The 18,157-nt window shown below is 40.7% G+C and overlaps 3 protein-coding genes across 4 annotated transcripts; 2 read left to right on the plus strand and 1 right to left on the minus strand.

Annotated features, from left to right (window-relative positions):
* Positions 1-1,339: 1,339 nt before the first annotated feature.
* Positions 1,340-4,371, plus strand: scg2b (secretogranin II b). The gene is made up of 2 exons (XM_037681673.1): positions 1,340-1,410; positions 1,832-4,371. Exon 2 carries the CDS (start codon positions 1,849-1,851, stop codon positions 3,655-3,657), a length of 1,809 nt encoding a protein of 602 aa, XP_037537601.1. The 5' UTR covers positions 1,340-1,410; positions 1,832-1,848; the 3' UTR covers positions 3,658-4,371.
* Positions 4,372-4,883: 512 nt separating this feature from the next.
* ap1s3b (adaptor related protein complex 1 subunit sigma 3b) lies at positions 4,884-10,926 on the minus strand. Of its 2 annotated transcripts, XM_037681674.1 has the most exons (6): positions 10,800-10,926; positions 6,443-6,621; positions 6,228-6,336; positions 5,934-6,071; positions 5,207-5,265; positions 4,884-5,019 (listed from the first exon to the last, which is right to left on the minus strand). In XM_037681674.1, the coding sequence occupies exons 1-5, from the start codon at positions 10,800-10,802 to the stop codon at positions 5,221-5,223; spliced, it is 474 nt and encodes a 157-aa protein (XP_037537602.1). In that variant the 5' UTR covers positions 10,803-10,926; the 3' UTR covers positions 4,884-5,019; positions 5,207-5,220. The 2 variants fall into 2 exon arrangements, with proteins under 2 accessions (XP_037537602.1, XP_037537603.1); XM_037681675.1 differs by lacking the exon at positions 5,207-5,265.
* Positions 10,927-11,247: 321 nt separating this feature from the next.
* Positions 11,248-16,494, plus strand: LOC119414578 (dehydrogenase/reductase SDR family member 12). The gene is made up of 10 exons (XM_037681676.1): positions 11,248-11,306; positions 13,338-13,471; positions 13,551-13,633; positions 13,699-13,794; positions 13,909-13,990; positions 14,062-14,123; positions 14,260-14,364; positions 14,512-14,602; positions 16,068-16,205; positions 16,328-16,494. Exons 1-10 carry the CDS (start codon positions 11,251-11,253, stop codon positions 16,492-16,494), a joined length of 1,014 nt encoding a protein of 337 aa, XP_037537604.1. The 5' UTR covers positions 11,248-11,250.
* Positions 16,495-18,157: the final 1,663 nt, after the last annotated feature.

The raw sequence follows: 18,157 nt of genomic DNA on the forward strand, positions 1-18,157 counted from the left end.
CATGAGATGCAAATGACAAATAAACCTCTCCGACTCTGACTCTTATTCTACAAAATGAGATCTGGCGTCCAAATTACGGAGATTTTTGCAAATTGCAAACGACTCCTAAAATTTCTTGTGCGTTTGTATTAAATTTCACAGTCTGGAGCAGTGACAGTTCCACAGCTCAAACGTGGTGGCATGTTGTGATCCTTCCATATCTGGTCACAGAAAACAAAAGAAGTGTTAAGCACAACCTCTTGGCCTTGCCATAAAACTTGTCATCACCTGTTTGACATTTAATCGGAAGCTGCTGTGGCCCCTTTATCTGTGCAGACCCTGCGGAATGCCGGAGCTTTGGCCCTCAGCCGTCAGGAGGGTGTTTATCACCACCTCTGTCAGCACACACAGAGAGAGAGAGAGAGTAAGAGAGAGAGGGAGAGAGGATGGGAGGGGGGAGAGGAGGGGCCACAGAACTGCGACAGCAGCTCGTCTCCACTTCGAGCCTGTGAGTCATCGCTACGGGCTTTTTAACCCTCGAGCTGCCATGAAGGCAGTGATGGTGAAACTATTATACCATGAAAACAAGCAGAACGGAAACAAGTCCTGTGATGGAACAAGTTATACCCCATATTTTACCGCTGCTGAAGGCGATTATGTTTCATGCCAGTTGTCTGGGTCTGTCTGTTAGTAAAATATCTCGTGAATCATTTTATTTAAAGAACACGTCCATCTCAAGTTGGCATATAGCCAGCTAACTTTCAAAAGTCTAAAAATGGCTAGAGCTCAACTGCTTCTACAGATGCTGACCTAAAATGTGGCGTGGTGGTAGCTGAGGCTGACCCTCTAACACATATTCTGAGCGCTAACAGAACAGCATTTGTTTATTTATTTATATATTTATTTATTTGCCACGGCCCATTTGGAGTAATCTCTCTTTACCTCAGTAAATTGGACAGATATTGAGCTATAGTAGATGATACACGTAAGATGTTGCACGTGACGATTGCCAAACGCGTTTTCTCAACATGAGATGATCTAAAACTAAAAAAAAAGGCGGGCGATATGCATTCCCTTCAATAAATGGACTTTAATTCCAGGTTGTGTTTTATAGCACACGTTTCCAGCTTCCTTGAAGACGTTCCGCAGTGAACCCTCCATCTTTCCAACAACAGAGAGGTGCTGTGCAACAGACTGGAGCTATTTTTAATCCAGCAGGCCCTTCAGTGTGCCTTTTAATGAGCCTGAATCATTTCTCTGGCGTTTTTTAGGGCCAGGCTCTTGCGTGTGTTGTGTGATGATGACGCGGTGATCACGTGGTGCCTCATATAACAGGAGGAGCTGTCCAAGTGCTGAAAACAGAAGTGTTTCAGCGCCGCTCCTGAGGAGATGCCATACATCCTCACTGCTGTCTGAGCTTTGTTACCAAAGGTAAAATAAACTTTTGTCATTCTTAGCTCAAATAAGCAGGCGTTCTTGAATTAGATTTATTAAAAGCCTTGTTTGTAGCTGCGTTTATGGGATGGATTTTGGCACCCTTTAAATTTTAATTTAGCTTTTTTTAATGCTATAATTAAATGCCTGCATTGTGTTCTTGTTGTGGTAAAATAAGGAAAATTGTGTTTTTATTTAGGCTTATAAGACACTAAGGGGGTTAATGTGATGCTGAGGTTGCCCATAACAACGTAGGGAGTGACTCATTCAGTGATGGGAACGCACAGCATCACATCATTCAAACTGCGGAGCGGAACGATCTGATCCAAAACACTGAATTTAAACGAACTGAGTGTTTTGAGCAACATTCAAATGGATAAAAGCAGATCTTCTAACATGCCACGGTTCTGTTTGACAGGTAATACGTTGCCTATAATGCTGCATTTTCACCACAAGTTGCCCGCGGGAGGAGCCGCGCTCCTGCTCGCCTTCCTCCTCCACGGATGCGCCGTGCAGGCTGCGTCCCTCCCCCGCCACTGGCTCCGTGGCGGGGGCAGCGAGGGCCAGCCGGCTGCCTTCCAGCCCAGCTCCGACATGATCAAAGCCCTGGAGTACATCGAGAACCTGAAGCAGAGGAACGGGGGTCGACCCGAGCCGGTGGATTACGACGAGGTGGAGAAGTTCAAGGTCCTGCTGCAGCTCGCCTCGCGCCAGGACGAGGTTCCCGGGGACCGCCAGTCCGCCCCGGGCATCCAGAGGCCGGACGTTACCGCCGAGCAGCTGCTGAAAGCGATGCTCAGGACCCTCCAGGACCAGGGAGGCAGAGAGGCGGGGTTCCCCCACGCCGCGTCGGAGCCTCGGAGCGACCGCCGGACGCAAAGGCACCGCGCCAAGGAGGTGCCCGGAAGCGCACCGGCGGATTTCGGTAATTTCCCCAGACCTCATAAGAAGTATCCGCTAATGTTTGAAGATGAAGAGAACGCGGACGCCTCCAAGCGGGCTACGGAGGACCTGGACGAGCAGTACACCCCCCAGAGCCTGGCCAATTTAAGATCCATCTTCGACGAGCTCGGCAGGATGCCCTCCTTGCCCGGACAGAAGAGAGGAGTGTTCGGAGAGGAGGAGGAGGAGGAGGAGGAGGGTGGGAACGGGTTCGGCCAGAGGAATCAGGCTTATGATGACGTGGCCGGGGGCGAGGAGTGGGTCCCCGTGGAGGAGAGGGAGGAGACGGAGGAGGTGGTGAACCGCAGCCACGAAGAGATGGAGCGTGCCCTCAGCGACCAGGAGGAGTCGGAGCGGGAGGAGACGCAGCGCCGGGCGGATCAGAACCAGGAGGACGCAGATGATGACACCAAGCTGGTGGACTACTACCTGCTGAAGGTTCTGGAGATGAGCGACCAGACCCAGAAGCGGGATCAGACCGGGGAGCAGAAGAGGCTGATCCGTCCCTCCATCGTGGATCCCCGGACGGTGAAGGAGCTGCTGCAGCTGTCCCTGAAGCTGCACGTGCCCCCGCAGGACCTCATCGACATGCTGCTCACGGAGGAGCTCCGAAAGCTCCACCGCGACCCCCAGGCTCTGTCCCGCTACACGACGGCCGGCCAGACCCCCAAGATCAGGTACTTCAGCCGCAGACTGCCACTGAAGGCCAAGCCCCCCACCCCCACAGGAGACCTGGACAGAGAGGACTTCTTGGACATCATCGGGGTGGAGACCATCAGCAACGAGTACCCCGTGGTGCAGAGACCCATGAAGACCACCTCAGCTGCGGACAGGATCCAGACGGTGTCCAGCCCCGCAGGGGGGAGCGCAGGTGCGGTGAAAATCCCCCCTCCCTCTGGCCGCAGGGAGAACCTGTTTTTATCCGAGCTGAACAAAATGCCCCTGAAGCGCCAATCCGACACAGCTGCTGACGACGATGATGATGGTGACGTAGAAGACGAGGTGACGACATACCTCGCAGCCAAAATCCTCACGGAGTACCCGAACACCATCAGCAAGCGGGACACGCGCGCGCAGCTGAAGGGCCAGTTCCCCTACGAGCTGTACGAGCGCGCAGTGAAGGACTACATGGAGCAAGCACAGACTGAGACAAGGCCAGGGGGGCCCGAGGGGGCCACGGAGGAGAAACCGCCCATGGAGGTGCAGCAGGGAGAGGAGATGCCAGCCAAGACCTCCGCTCCGCAAACCGTGGATGAAGGAGAAGAGGAGCAGCGTCCTGAGAAAAAGGCAGCAGGGATGTAACCTGATCCCTCCCCTCCTCTCTGCATTAATCTGAATATAGTATTTATATTCTGTCTAAAAAAAAATAAATAAAATGAACATAACGTATGGTGGACGTGATCTAGTTTACAAATTTCTATCATAGGAACTACCTGATAACACCCTAACGGAAATAATCTATAGCAATCTTAGAAATAAAACTGAAGTTTAACAATGACTGTCCCTACTTGCTGCAAGAACATTCTAGGAATATTTTAAAGAGACCACAAGAGATTAAAGGTGCACTGAGGTGCCTGATCAATCCAATCTGACTAATTTATGGCGTGACGTTCAATGTTTACATTAGACGGTGTTTGTAAACAGCCCTATATTATATTTGAATCTATATCTAGAATGGTTTTTCACCTATGTGTCATATTTAGCTGTGAATATACATGTAAATGATAAAATATAAATCCCAAATGGGGTTTTTATGAAAACTTGAGTATACTTGAGCACTCCGGGGGGGAAATATTGGGGACTGCTGCAGGATGAGTGCTGTTGTGACTCGTGCTATTATTCAGGGTTTGTGGATTTGTTGTTCTGAGTAATTAAGTCTAAATATCAGACCGTCGCCTGCCTTCTAACCCTTTCATACTGCAAAGCTCTGTATCGTTGGCCTAACAGTGGTTGTGCTCGTTTTTAAAACCATTTTGTACATGTTCAACAATGTGTCACGGATGAATAAAGCATCAGCTGGATTATTTTTCTTCTTGCCGAGTTGTGTTGCCTTATTGAACCCACACAAAAACACCACAGGCAGCGAGGATTCACATCCAGTGGGGAAAAAAAGGGAAGCATTTATAAGGAATTATAAAATGTGACAAAAAGGACTTTTCATCATAATAAACATTTTAATCAGAAATTGTGCATTATATAAAACAACACATGAACAACTGTTTAATGTTTAATAGAAAAAGTCTTTAAAAAATCTGTTGGTGAAAAAAAAAAACAGTAAGACTTTAAGAGAAGCATCATAAATAGCACAACTGGTTCAAAATCAGATTTTTTGTTTGTTTGTTTCATCCAAAGTGACGTTATTATCCTCAAATATATTAATTTATAAAATAAATTTAAACTCATCATGTTCAAACCCTCATCTTTCTCCAACAGAACTTCATTTCAGTCCATTAACAATAATCAATATAAAAACAACCCTCAGGCTGATGGAGAGCAGGCACTAAAATACAATGATTTCCTCGTTTTTTTTTTAAAGGTTCAGTGAGTAAATTAATTTTCAGAATCTTCATTGACGCATATACAGTACATCTGATGTGTGGATTCCTGCCGTCCCTTTCTCGTTGCAGGTTAAAACGCAGGCTTGCTCATATACTCCTCCATAGTCTGTTAAAAAAAAAAAAAAGGGGGCACAACAAAGAAAAATAAAATAAAAATCAGCTTTTATTGACAGTTAAAACGTGCTTAACTAATAATGCATTAAATTATGTATTAATCACAGACACACATCTACAGATCACCTGCTGAGCACAGCAACACACAGTAGGTAGCTAACACAAGCAGAGCCTCTAACCTGTCTGTCCATATTCAAGGTCCAAACAGCTCCACCTCATACCACTCACTGTGGTCATCCTGAAGCGATAATGATCAAAATGAGCAGGGAGGCTACACTGAACATCATCCAGCTCTAGATCTGAAAGTGTTAGTGAGCCCCATTCGGAAGGACAGGACAACAAACCCAGTGAAACGACCGTACCACACAGAGCCATGACCCTAAAGAGAGGGGAGGGGGGGAGCACCAGCCCAAAGCTAAAGTTTACGCCACATTCCAGGAGAATCTGTCTCTCACTCGCAATAACTCTGAGGAAGAGACAGATGTGCACGCATGAAGGGAGGGCAAAGCAAACAGAAGCATAAGCACTAATTCTGTTTTTTTTTTTTAAACAACATCTATGCCATCTATAGCTACAAGGAGAACAAAGCAACGACAGCACCACTGTTAATTGATCACTGACTAATCCACATTTTCTACAAAACTTTTCACATCTGCGCTTAATGAAGCGTTTACGAGTGTTGCTGTCGAGCAAATCACTGAACACCAGTTTTAGATATTTACAGTAGATATCCCACAACCACAACCTTAAAGAGGAAAACAACGCACGCGGTACACTTAAAGTACATTTAAAAGTACGTCACTGTTGCTTTAAGGAGGCTGACTTGCAACAGATGCTTACAATGGTTTTGTATAAACAGTATTCTGTATGTGTGTGTGTGTGTGTGTTGCTTCCTGACCAGCTTACCTCCTGCAACATGTCAGAGGATTCAATGGCGCGGTTCACAGTCTGCTTAGAGGTTTCTTGTATCTCTCCCCCCATTAAAAACTCATCCAGGATAAAATAGGCCTTCTCGAAGTTAAAGATAATGTCCAGCTCACACACCTGAGGCGAGGTATGATAATTAGCATGGCTATCAAACCAGGATGGTGATTTGCACACTATTAGAAGAGTGATCATTTATTGAAAACGTGTTGTTTTTTCATCATTACTTCAATCTAAAGCCGTAGTAAAATAATAATAATAATAATAATGAAATACATTGCCAAAGTATTTGTCCAGCAGCTCCACATAGCGATGGATAATCTCGAGGGCTAATAGCTCGTTCTCCTGGTTCTCTACACCCAAGCAGAAATATAAGCTTGCATACCTACAAGAAAAGAAGAGGACAGAGTTCTTAGTGACAATAAATACAGTCTAGTTTAAACACAAGAGATGAAATGCCTCTGCAAGCGAACAAACACGTGGGCTATCACCTCTTGTAAATGATCTTCAGGTCTTTCCACTGCAGGAAGTTGCAGGAACGTGGTTGCCGTGCCAACACAATGGTGGTCATTTCCCTGATGATCTTTTTCTTTTCCCGATCCGTCATCGCCGTGAACCACTTCTGCAGGCGCAGCTTCCCCTGGCGACTGAAGAGCAGCAGGAAGCGCATCTAATGACAGACACAGTCAGGAAGTACAGTTATTATATCGGCATGGTTAATGAAGAAACACGTAAAGGATCCAAAACAAAAACACGCAGAAGGGATTACCTCCAAGTTAATCCAAAGGAAATTATTAACTAGATGCACACATACACCACAGGGGCTGAATATTTTGTGTTCTTTGAAAGAACCATCACAGAGATAAATGAGAGGCTGACAGGCATGAATGTGAAACAAGAGACTTTGCGTCTTCTTTTCTAATTTTAGAGTTTTAGTGTTGATTTTCTGGCTTAAAGAGCTCCATAGTTGTGTGAATGTTGATGAAGCATTCACACTATTGTGATCCATTTTTCTTCTGTACAATTTTCGGCGTGATTCTCATCCCCCAGGTTTCAAACAATTTCAACAAATCATATCAAAACGTTTAGCTCTTTCAGGAGAATCACGCTCTGACTTTTAGTACTGATGCAACTTTAGCTTTTTGAAATATTTAGCCTTTTCTGCCATTTTTTCTCATAGAATATGAACTGAGCTCATTTTACATCCTTCAGATCTGTTTACAACCTTTTATTGCTCCTTTCACATTTTTTTTCTGGTTCAGCTTCTTTCAGCTTCCTTGTGCAAATTTAAACTTTTTTCAGCTATTTTCAGCAAATTTCAGCTGTTTTTTCAGCAGTTTTGTGCTCCTTTCAGATTCTTTCTGCTAACTACTAAAGGTTTGCGCCTCTAACGCATTTCTGCTAGTTTCAGCTCGTTATGATCCTTTCAGCTTATTTCTGCTAGTTCCAGCTTTTTCGACCATTTCAGCTACTATGCTAATTTAAGCTTTTTCAGCTAATTCCACATTTTTTGCACTCATTTAAACTTTTTTCAGCTTAATTCAACAAAAATGTGCTCTCTCCACTTCCTTCTTGTATTTTCAGATTCTTTCTGCCTTTTTAGCTACTTTTCAACATTTTTTTTTTGGGGGGGGGGGGGTGTAATTTCAGCTGTTTTCAGATAGTACATTTAAAATTTTCTTGGTAGATTTGCTACTTTCAGCCTTATTAACTTCTTTCTGGTAAACTATAGAAATTAAATTAATTTAATTTAATTTCAGCTTGTTATGTTCCTTTCAGCTTTTTTCTGCTAGTTTCAGATTTATCTACTATTTCAGCAATTATTTAGCTGTTTTTATGCAAATTTTAGCTTCTTCAACTTATTCCACATGTTTAGCTCATTTCAGCTCTTTCCACATGCTTCTCCTTTTCAGCTACTTTTCAGCTGTTTTGGCTACTTTCAGCTTTTTTAGCTGGTTTCCTAATTTTTGTGCTAATTTTTGCTTATTTAAACCTAATTCAGCAAATATGCATTTGTTCTCTAATCTGCTAATTTAGGCTTGTTCTTTCATTTCAGCTATATTTCAGCATATTTTAGCTAATTTCTCTAGTTTACATTACATTCCTTGATGTTTTATTTTGTTAGTGTAAATAAAGTATGACAATATCTCAAGTTCTTTACACCTTTCAGGTGAGTGTACTCCACTTGACTCTTTCAGTTTTATATTTCTAATTCTACCTCACTATAATCATAGACCAAGATGTTGTACTTGGAAATAAGGTTTTACAAAGAATGAATAATGACAATCTTACAAACTTTGTGGAATCAGGGTCACATTTCAGATATGTATAATTTAATATTTCTTTCCACGTCTCTAGCTGATCTAAAATATTACAAATAAAGAGAATAATATTGTAAATCAGGAGGCAAAAGTCTAAGAATAAAACAAACAGACCTGTTTTGTCTTCATATCATATAAATCATGTCACAATATTTCAGATTTACTTTGTAATCTTTTATTTTAAATTGTATTCTTCAACAGCTACACTCGGTGCTTAGCTTAAACAAATATGTTTCTGTACGTCTGTAAGTTTCAGCTACTTTGAGCAGCTTAAACAAAAAATGCTATTTTAAATTATATATTTATGGGATGAGAGGGTCAACCCCCAAATATTTGATTAATAGGAAACAATTTGTAGCATGAAAAAGAACAATCAGAGCTTAAAGTGAATAAATGTGGAGTCCCGCAAGGTTCTATTAGGCTCTGAACTTTTTATTTCCTATTTTTTGACATTTGAGAAGTGTATTAAATGCAGAATATACAACAATTGTTTTGTCTGTAAATAATTATAAAATGACTACAAAAGGATGTGTGAAATGTATAACTTTAAAAAGCAGTTTGATTATAATAACTATTATTTATAAATTGAAATAAAACTAAATCTATGATTTGGAGTAAAAGGAATAGGCTGATTCAGTCAATGTTTACAGATGAAACAACTGAAACGGTAAAAGAAGTAAAAATTCTTGGGGTTATTCAATTATAAACTTAATTGGAAAACTCACAAATGACATGCAAAGATATATATTTTTAATACTGCAGTTAAAAGTGTTTCCAAAAATAATTTTCAACATGACACATTTTGTATGAATCAGTAACTGTTCCTTATTTGAGTTATTGTATAGAGGTTACGTGACTAATACTAAAACGTTTGTATCACCACAAAGCAAAAAGACTGGTTCATAAAGTGAATATGTTGTCTGTCTAAAACAGGTCTCTCTTGAAAATGAGTCCTCGTGACACAATGTGACTTCCTTCACAGTATAAATAAAAGGTTGAATGAATGAATTAAAATGATTAAGTCAAAATATTGAAATTAAAAGAATTAGCCAACCTAAAAACCCTATTAGTTATGCAAAACGCTAAAAAGAAACTGTTGCCAGATAATTTTCAGCACTTTATTGTAACAAGATCCAGTGTTGAAGATCATAGGAGTAAATTTGATTATAAATGTTCATTTGCACAAAATACACTTAAGCAGATGTGGATGTAACTCAGTAGATGGAGTAGAATTTCATGTTGCTGTGTTCATGCGTTCTCATCTGCTCACACAGACTCATGTTCGTGCTGCTGTTCGACGTATTGTTTTTATGCCATTAGAGCTTAGTGTATTGTTTAGCTGAGGTTTTTCTTAGTTCATATCTTAGATCGTATTGTTTTTCTTTTACATTTTATTGTTGGATGTAACTGGGACCCTGCGTACACAATCTCGTTCCACCACATGTACCACATGCGATGCGAACGACAGTAAAGAACCTCTGACTCAGAATTATTAATGGCTGATGGTGTCAAATGTTTAACTAATTTCAGAAGTTTTATAAATAAATAAAAAAAACAAGATGGTATTAACTAAGGGAATAACATTTAGGAGTGACAATATTGTTGGTAGTTGATTTTGTATTTGGGTTTTATTTGTGGTTGATTAATAAAAGCATGGAAATATGTCATTTGTTGACTTATTATTAAAGGTTATTATTGAGCTTAGAGAAGATTCTTCTCTCACATTGTTCTCTTTTCATTCATAAAGTACTGTATGTATGTAATTTGTTGATCTTTGATATTTTTTTGTCTGGGTAATAACAGTTTGTAAAACTGAACGAGTGAAATTAAATGAAATGGAAAACAATGTACAAGCTATAGCTACTTAAACATTTTAACACCTTTTAGCTGCTGATGTGTATATAGTTACAGTGAACTTTAGTGTTTTTATTTAATATTCTTAAAATATTATGTTGTACTACAAACTCTCATTTTTCAGAATATAAAGACATGGTATAAAAACTAGTATCAATGTCAGGGTTGAGGGGTCCAATAATGAGGACAAACCAGTATTTCCACTGTTGGGACAAAGTCAGAAACCAACAATAAGGCATTGTTTGTGTGTTTTATGCATCAAATATCATAAACCAACATTTATATCCAAGAGCCAGTAAGCATGAAGTCAGTCCCAGTATTTAAAACAGAGTTTAGTCACCCCACAGGCAAATAATAGGCAAAGCATAAAGTGCCATGAAGGGTGGGAACGTGACGAAACCTGTTTTACAGAATACACCGGTTTAAGAAAGACACACCTTAGTTCCGACTTTTGCTCAAAGTTCGATATAAAACATTACAACTATAATAATAAAAAAAATAAACGCTACTGGTGTTCAGCGGGCTAATAAAAAACAAAAATGCCACACTTTGTTAGAGGAAGTGTCGTAAAGGCGTTAGCTACCTGCTGTGTCAGGTGCGACAGGTGAGCAGCTAGGCTGACGCTACCTTACAGCTACGAGCATGCGCACAAACCATCCTTAGAAACACTTACCATTTTGACGCGGCGTCAGGGGGTTGCTAGAGTTAGGCAGCTTTAAAATATACTTTAACCCTCACAAAGGGTCAAACGGACCGGCTGAACTCATTATCCGTCCTTCGACAAGTGCAGTCGATGTGGAACAAGTGTTAAACTCCGCCCGAGGAACTAAACTCCGCCCTTCTGGCCGCCCGGGGAACCGACGCGTCATTGACCTCACGAGCATCTGGATTGGTTATTGAGGGATGTGCTCAGATGCAAGCACGCTGCGTGACATGTAAATGAATGAACGGATCAAACTTTAACTTTTCTCTGTCGGGAGCGTTGAAGTGTTGTTCCCATGCAGGATCGGTAGAGAGCAGCAAGTGCAGCAGATCTGCTTCTTGTGATCCTGATCCGTCTCAGAGGTTTTCAGGAGGAGGTGGTGACCTGCAGCACTTTGAGGGTTTGCTGGTCACTTCACATCATGTCTCTGTATCGAAATACTCTCTGGTTTTTGAATGGGATCCACCAGTACACAAGGTTAGTGTCACTTTGTTGCTGATCTGCAGTCTGTAACTCATGTTAGTTCTTTTAGGGAATCAGATTATATGATTTATGGCGTGTTTCTTGTTTTTTAGGTGAGTCTAAATGTTGCTTTACAGAGATACATCAATGGTCTGATCTCTGTGTGGCACTACTCACCACACAGGCTGTCCCTTTATGCACAATTACAATAGATCTATTGACAGTTTGGTAATTGTACATTACCCTAATTCTGAAAAAAGTTGGGATGTTTTGTAATATTTAAATACAAACAGAATGGAATGATTTGCAAGTCTCCTAAACCCATATTTCATTTGCAGTGGGACACAGTAAAGATGTCAAAAGTTGTGTATTTTGGTGGGTGTGGGGTGCTAGCCTGTTTGGTGCCCTGGGCGAACAACCCCTCTGGAAGATAAGACTTTACAGTGAAATCCAATAAAGTGTAGACTTGGTGCAAAATTGGTTTAGTGTTAACTGATCATAGCAAACAAAGACTAAACTTGTGCAACCAGAAGTTACAGCATATATCTATACAAAACACACAAAACAAAGCACAACTAGCTTTAAGCGTTAGCCTTTAATTTAACCATTAATCATACCATGTCATTGTGACAGAAAATGGAGGGTTTACTTGGTACAGATGAATATGTGGTTCTCGTTTATCACTGTTGTAGCAGCTGCTCATGAGGCCGGCCTTGATACATCTTTTACATTTTTCCAGACTCAGGTTTTGAAAATGGAATAAATTGCATTCCACCCTCCTCACTGACAAAGTTTAAGAACTTTTTCCTGGTGATTTTTCACAAAATCACGATGCATTCATAATGCAAAATCCCAACAATGTTGTCAACTTGTCAGAGGATAAGGGGGTGCAGCTCCTGCAGGTAGGGGGGTGTTTCACTTTGGGACAAATTGCGATCGCAGATTGGTCAGTTGATGACAAGCCTACTGGACTGATTGACAGGTCCCATCATATCAACCAAGCCACATCCCTGACCCATATCAGAAACCGCCAACAGGGGTGTCATTGGCAGCAAAAGGTCTAAAAAAAACTGCACCGTTTCCTGCTGTGAAACATCCCAGCTTCTTTTAACAACAGTCTGTAAACATCTGAAGAGAGCAGCTGCAAAGGGGATGTTGTCACATTCTTGTCTGGTGTAGCTGTTCAACTGTCCTGGGTCTTCTTTGATGGATTATTAATTGTGTAATCTATTGTGTTTTCAATTGGTGAGAAGTCTGAGCTGCAGGCAGGCCACTATGACGCCATGCTGTTGTAAGGAATGCAGCATGGTTTAACATAGACTTTCTGAAATATGCAATGCCTTCCCTGGAAAGACACAAACTGTTTGGGGGTGTATGTTGTTCTAAAACCTGTATATCTGCATTGATTGTACCTTGCCAGATGTAAAAACTGTCCACGCCAGAATAATTAAGGCCCCTCTACATTATCAGGGAGCAGACTTTTGTACTGTGCCCTGATAAAAGGCCAGATAGTCACTCTCTTGTTTAATACAGAGGATGTGGCGTTTGTGTTTTTTTTTAAATAATTTGAACTTTTAAGTTTGACCAGTAATAGTTTTCTGCTTTACCTCAGTCGATTTTAAATTAGCTTCGTCCCCCCAAAAATACTGTGGTGTTTTTATTAATGATGCTCATGGCTTCTTTGTTGCATGATAGAGCTTTAACCTGCATTTATGGATGGCATGGTGTACAGTACTGAGTTTACAGACAGTGATTGACGGAAGTGTTCCTGAGTCCATAACATTATTGGACCTGTTTTTAATACAGTGCTGCCGATGGACCCAATGATCACGACCATTATTGACTTTGGCCTTGCCCTTTGCAAGCAGAGATTTCTTTAGATGCTTGATTTTTTATGGCATTATGAGCTACAGATGGTGGAATATTTAAATTCTTAATGCTGAGGTTGTATAAACATTGCATTTTCCGCTGTTTCTTAAAATAATCAACAATTCTCTATTTATGTTGCCACAATCACTGGTTAATATGTATTCTTTGTACTTTTAGGCAAGGATTTGAGACTGCATCTAAAACCTTTGAGCCCAAGGACCTTGATGTGTCTGTCGTGGGCCGATCTTTCATGATTACTGGAGCTAACAGTGGAATTGGCAAAGCAACAGCCATAGCTATAGCCAAGAAAGGTATGCAAAGCTGCTGAGCCGTCTTCTCATCACAAGCTCCATTCTGACACAAGGTAAAGATTGATCTTTTTGTGTCCAGGTGGGACGGTCCACATGATGTGTAGGGACAAGAACAAAGCAGAAGAGGCGAAGTCAGATATTATTTCTGTGTCTGGGAACACGGTGAGTGGGTTTGACACGAATTCACGTCACATATCAGTGAAGGAGACTCATACAAGTTATTGCAGGAGGTGTATGTTCATGTTGTCGACATGTCCCAAACATACCAAGTCTGGGAGTTTGCCGAGGCCTTCAAGAAGCAGTATCCATCTCTGAATGTACTGGTAAGTATTATTCACCCCCTTTTCTATTCATCTACAAATCATTTGCAAAACATATATATTTATTAAAACTTTTAACTTTTAAGTTTGAGCTGACTTTGATAAATGTTGTGGAAGATAAACAACGCAGGCTGTATGGTGCACAAGCGTGAGCTCAATGCAGACGGCTTGGAGATGAACTTTGCCACCAACACCATGGGTGAGACCCGAGTCCACTGACCAGAATGAGCCATGTTTCTACACAGTACTAAACTAACACTACTTTCCTAGGGGTCTATATTCTCACTCAGACGCTAATACCACTTCTAGAGAAGAGCCGGGACCCCAGAGTGGTACGATTTCATGTTGAAGTACACACAAAAGGAGTCTTCATCTGGCTCATGTGGATGGCATAATGCCACTTCTGTCTGTGTTGTTGAGGCTGTTTTCTTAGTACACTGCTGCAGCTGTTCTCTCTCTGCCCATTAGATTACTGTGTCCTCAGGAGGCATGCTGGTCCAGAAACTCAGAGCGGATGACTTGCAGTCAGAGAAGGGCTACTTCGATGGCGTCACGGTCTATGCACAGAATAAGGTAGAGTGGAAAATATGCAGAGTAGGAGGAGTGTGAAATCAGATTTAGCCTAAGATAATATCCTTAAAACTAAGTACATTCAGCTGAAGATGGAGATGTGATAAAAACAGGAGTGTTTCTTTAAAATTATGTGTTGTTTCCTTCCAGAGACAGCAGGTGGTGTTAACAGAACACTGGGCCAAAACCTACCCTGTTGTTCACTTTTCCGTCATGCATCCCGGCTGGGTAGACACACCAGGTACTGTCTCAAGATGGGAAAAAATATCCAAGAGCTTTTTTCTTCTTTATTGTTTGACTTTGTTTTCTAAGAATGTATTTAAACATATTTACTCTATGCATGTATACTCATTTTTAAAGACAACACCATGAATACCCCAATTATCCTATGATGGTCTAGGGGCGGGACAGCCGACTCGGGACTGGGTTTGATCCCTGGTCACTGCACATCTTGTGGTGTCTCTGAGCAGGACACCACATCCCCAGTTGCTCTCCAGGCACCTCCAATGGTTGCCCACCACTCTGCCTCATGGTGGATGGGTTAAATGCAAGCCAATTGGGAACATACAATGACCAAGTATACACATTATAAACAAATCTGTGTAGAAATAGTGAATACGTTTTCATGTTGCTCTCAAGAAAATAGACTTTTTGTAAAATGTTGAAATTGTTTTTGATCTTTCAGAATACCAAAAGATCCATTAATTAGGATCACTAGACCATTACAAGACATGGTTCCACTTTACAATAAGGTTCCCCTTATAGATGGCTAATAAATAGTTTATAGATACATTATTAATTCCTTTATAAACACTTTATAAATAACTAATAATTGTTTATTATGCATTAATTAAGGGAGACTGAGACAAAACTGACCAGTTTCTTGCCAAATAGTGAACCGAATCTGTTCACCTATATATTTCATCTAGAGTTGTTATATTCAACATTTCAGATTAAGTTACTACCTGATAAGCACAATAAGCATTTGTAAACCTTTTTTTTTTTTTTTTAGGATATATTAGTTGTAGATATAATGCAGTGATAAAGTACAATATTATTAGCCATCTATAAGGGGAGTCTTATTGTAAATTGTTACCCAAGAAAGTTGAACTCATTGACAGAAAAGTATGAAGGAATTGGTAGTAAAATTTTTGCACATTACTACAGCTCATGTATGTTGTCCAACAGTCAGAATGTGTACACACATTTTAATTTCTTTTTGAATTTATTAATAAATAATTTATAAATAAGAGAAGCTGATTTAATTCCTTTAATCTTAAAACAAGGTTGTTGTTTTTTTTGTCTTAATATTTTTTTGTGGGTAATTTTGAGCAGTTTGGTTATACAAGTGTTTTCTTTTTAAAGCATATTTTAATGCCCAATGTCTGGAGTTCAAAGACAGTAAAAATCCCGTATGTTTACAAGCAAGACTTCAGTTTTAAAAATTGTGATCAACCCAATCATCAAAAATGCTCAAAGACTGACTTCTCATTCCTCAGATAAAATAAAAGCTGACAGTGCAGACGGATGAATTGTTTGATCAGTTTGATTTTAAAGCAACTTTTGAGTTATGGTGATAACTGCTGGAAAAGTTACAAGAACTGCAGTATTTCAGTAAAATAAATGTGATGCATGTTCTTATTCATAATTTATCAAAGCTCCAAGCTTTAATTTCAGTGATGTTGAACAAGCTGTTTTGTTTTCAGCCATTTCTACATCAATGCCTCAGTTCCATCAGATGATGGGTGACAGGCTACGCACTGCAGAACAAGGAGCTGACACTGTTGTGTGGTTAGCCCTGTCTAGAGTTGCTGCTAGAACACGCAGCGGGCAATTCTTCCAAGGTGAGCGGAACAAAATTGATATTTTTCTTACCAAAACAGATGCATCATTATGTTTTTATCCACGTTATCGACGAGCTCAAAGATCTGGGCTCGACTCTTCTGACAGATTGTTTGTGTTGCAGATCGTGAGCCTGTTCCTGCCCACCTCCCGCTGGCTTGGACTCACAGCTCTGCTGAGGAGATTCAAAGTTTCATAGCTCAGCTGGAGACTCTGGCCCGAGGCGTTCAGTCACAGCATGAAGCAGATCCTAAAGGTCCCCTGGACCAATTGCAACCTCAATTTGTCTAGATGTGGTTAGACCGTATTACTGACCAATTACTGCTAATCAGTATTAAATAAGGTGCCAGTTTAAAAAAAAGAATGAAATTTTTTGTTTGAGGAGTTAAAACTTTCTGAGTTGTGTGTATGTATACTAGAAATCATTTTATTTTTGTGTAAATTAAAGTTGAATTATTTCCTCTTCACTACATAATTGTTGGTATTTTTCTGTTAAAGGATATACAGTATGTGCTCATGCATGAGCAATAATCCAGGTAGATAAATCTAACAAGGTTGAGTCAGGTCTTCTGGAAGGATTCTTCTTTGTTTAAACATTTCATTTATATACAAGACTTTGTCAGTCTTTTGGAGAAAAGACTAAATGTTTCAACAAATAATTCATCCAGCGGAACTGACTCTACCTTGTTAGAAGAGGATACAATAAAACATCAAGGATACAGTACAGTAGCTTCCACTTTAACATCTTTCCACCTCTGGTTTTGGAGGATGTAACCAACTCTTTGGTGGTGTTCCACTACTTTACTGTTCTCTTACAAGATCGTCTCTTTAGAGAACACACCTTGAAGCTCTACACTCCACAAATGATCAATGATCCTTGATACACTTTATTACTGAGAGCATGCTGCTGTTAGCCTAAGAGCTGTTTAAAGATTCAATAGGATAGCTTTTAATTGCAACAAGTCCTTTCATTAAGCGTCACCTACTGCAAGAGCCCATATGACTAAATAAGAGGATTGTGATGTTTTATTTTACTAATTAAGAAAACTAATGAATAAAACTCAGTCTCTGGTCTTCTGTGCCAGTATTTATACAGGTCCTTCTCAAAAAATTAGCATATTGTGATAAAGGTCATTATTTTCCATAATGTAATGATAAAAACGAAACTTTCATATATTTCAGATTTATTGCACACCAACTGAAATATTTCAGGTCTTTAATTGTTTTAATACTGATGATTATGGCATACAGCTCATGAAAACCCAAAATGCCTGTCCTAAAAAATTAGCATATTATCATGAAAAGGTTCTCTAAACAAGCTATTAACCTAACCATCTGAATCAACGACGTAACTCTAAACACCTGCAAAAGATTCCTGAGGCTTTTAAAAACTCCCAGCCTTGTTCATTACTCAAAACCGCTATCATGGGTAAGACTGCCGACCTGACTGCTGTCCAGAAGGCCATCATTGACACCCTCAAGCAAGGTAAGACACAGAAAGAAATTGCTGAACGAATAGGCTGTTCCCAGAGTGCTGTATCAAGGCACCTCAGTGGGAAGTCTGTGGGAAGGGAAAAGTGTGGCAGAAAACGCTGCACAATGAGAAGAGGTGACCGGACCCTGAGGAGGATTGTGGAGAAGGGCCGATTCCAGACCTTGGGGGACCTGCGGAAGCAGTGGACTGAGTCTGGAGTAGAAACATCCAGAGCCACCGTGCACAGGCGTGTGCAGGAAATGGGCTACAGGTGCCGCATTCCCCAGGTCAAGCCACTTTTGAACCAGAAACAGCAGCAGAAGCGCCTGACCTGGGCTACAGAGAAGCAGCACTGGACTGTTGCTCAGTGGTCCAAAGTACTTTTTCGGATGAAAGCAAATTTTGCATGTCATTCAGAAATCAAGGTGCCAGAGTCTGGAGGAAGACTGGGGAGAAGGAAATGCCAAAATGCCAGAAGTC

This window comes from Nematolebias whitei, chromosome 9, assembly GCF_014905685.2.
Source record: "Nematolebias whitei isolate Nwh7 chromosome 9, NemWhi1, whole genome shotgun sequence".
NCBI lineage: Eukaryota > Metazoa > Chordata > Actinopteri > Cyprinodontiformes > Rivulidae > Nematolebias > Nematolebias whitei.

What these genes read in the sequence shown, in the direction of transcription:
- scg2b (XM_037681673.1), top strand. Translation starts at nt 1,849, where the DNA reads ATGCTGCATTTTCACCACAAGTTGCCCGCGGGAGGAGCCGCGCTCCTG.
- ap1s3b (XM_037681674.1), bottom strand. An exon ending in CTGAAGATCATTTACAAGAG is followed by an intron (nt 6,337 to 6,442) that starts GTGATAGCCCAC and finishes CTTTTCTTGTAG; the next exon opens with GTATGCAAGCTTATATTTCT. An exon ending in CCTCTGACATGTTGCAGGAG is followed by an intron (nt 5,266 to 5,933) that starts GTAAGCTGGTCA and finishes TTATCGCTTCAG; the next exon opens with GATGACCACAGTGAGTGGTA.
- LOC119414578 (XM_037681676.1), top strand. Translation starts at nt 11,251, where the DNA reads ATGTCTCTGTATCGAAATACTCTCTGGTTTTTGAATGGGATCCACCAG. An exon ending in TTTCTGTGTCTGGGAACACG is followed by an intron (nt 13,634 to 13,698) that starts GTGAGTGGGTTT and finishes AAGTTATTGCAG; the next exon opens with GAGGTGTATGTTCATGTTGT. An exon ending in CTTTGCCACCAACACCATGG is followed by an intron (nt 13,991 to 14,061) that starts GTGAGACCCGAG and finishes CTACTTTCCTAG; the next exon opens with GGGTCTATATTCTCACTCAG.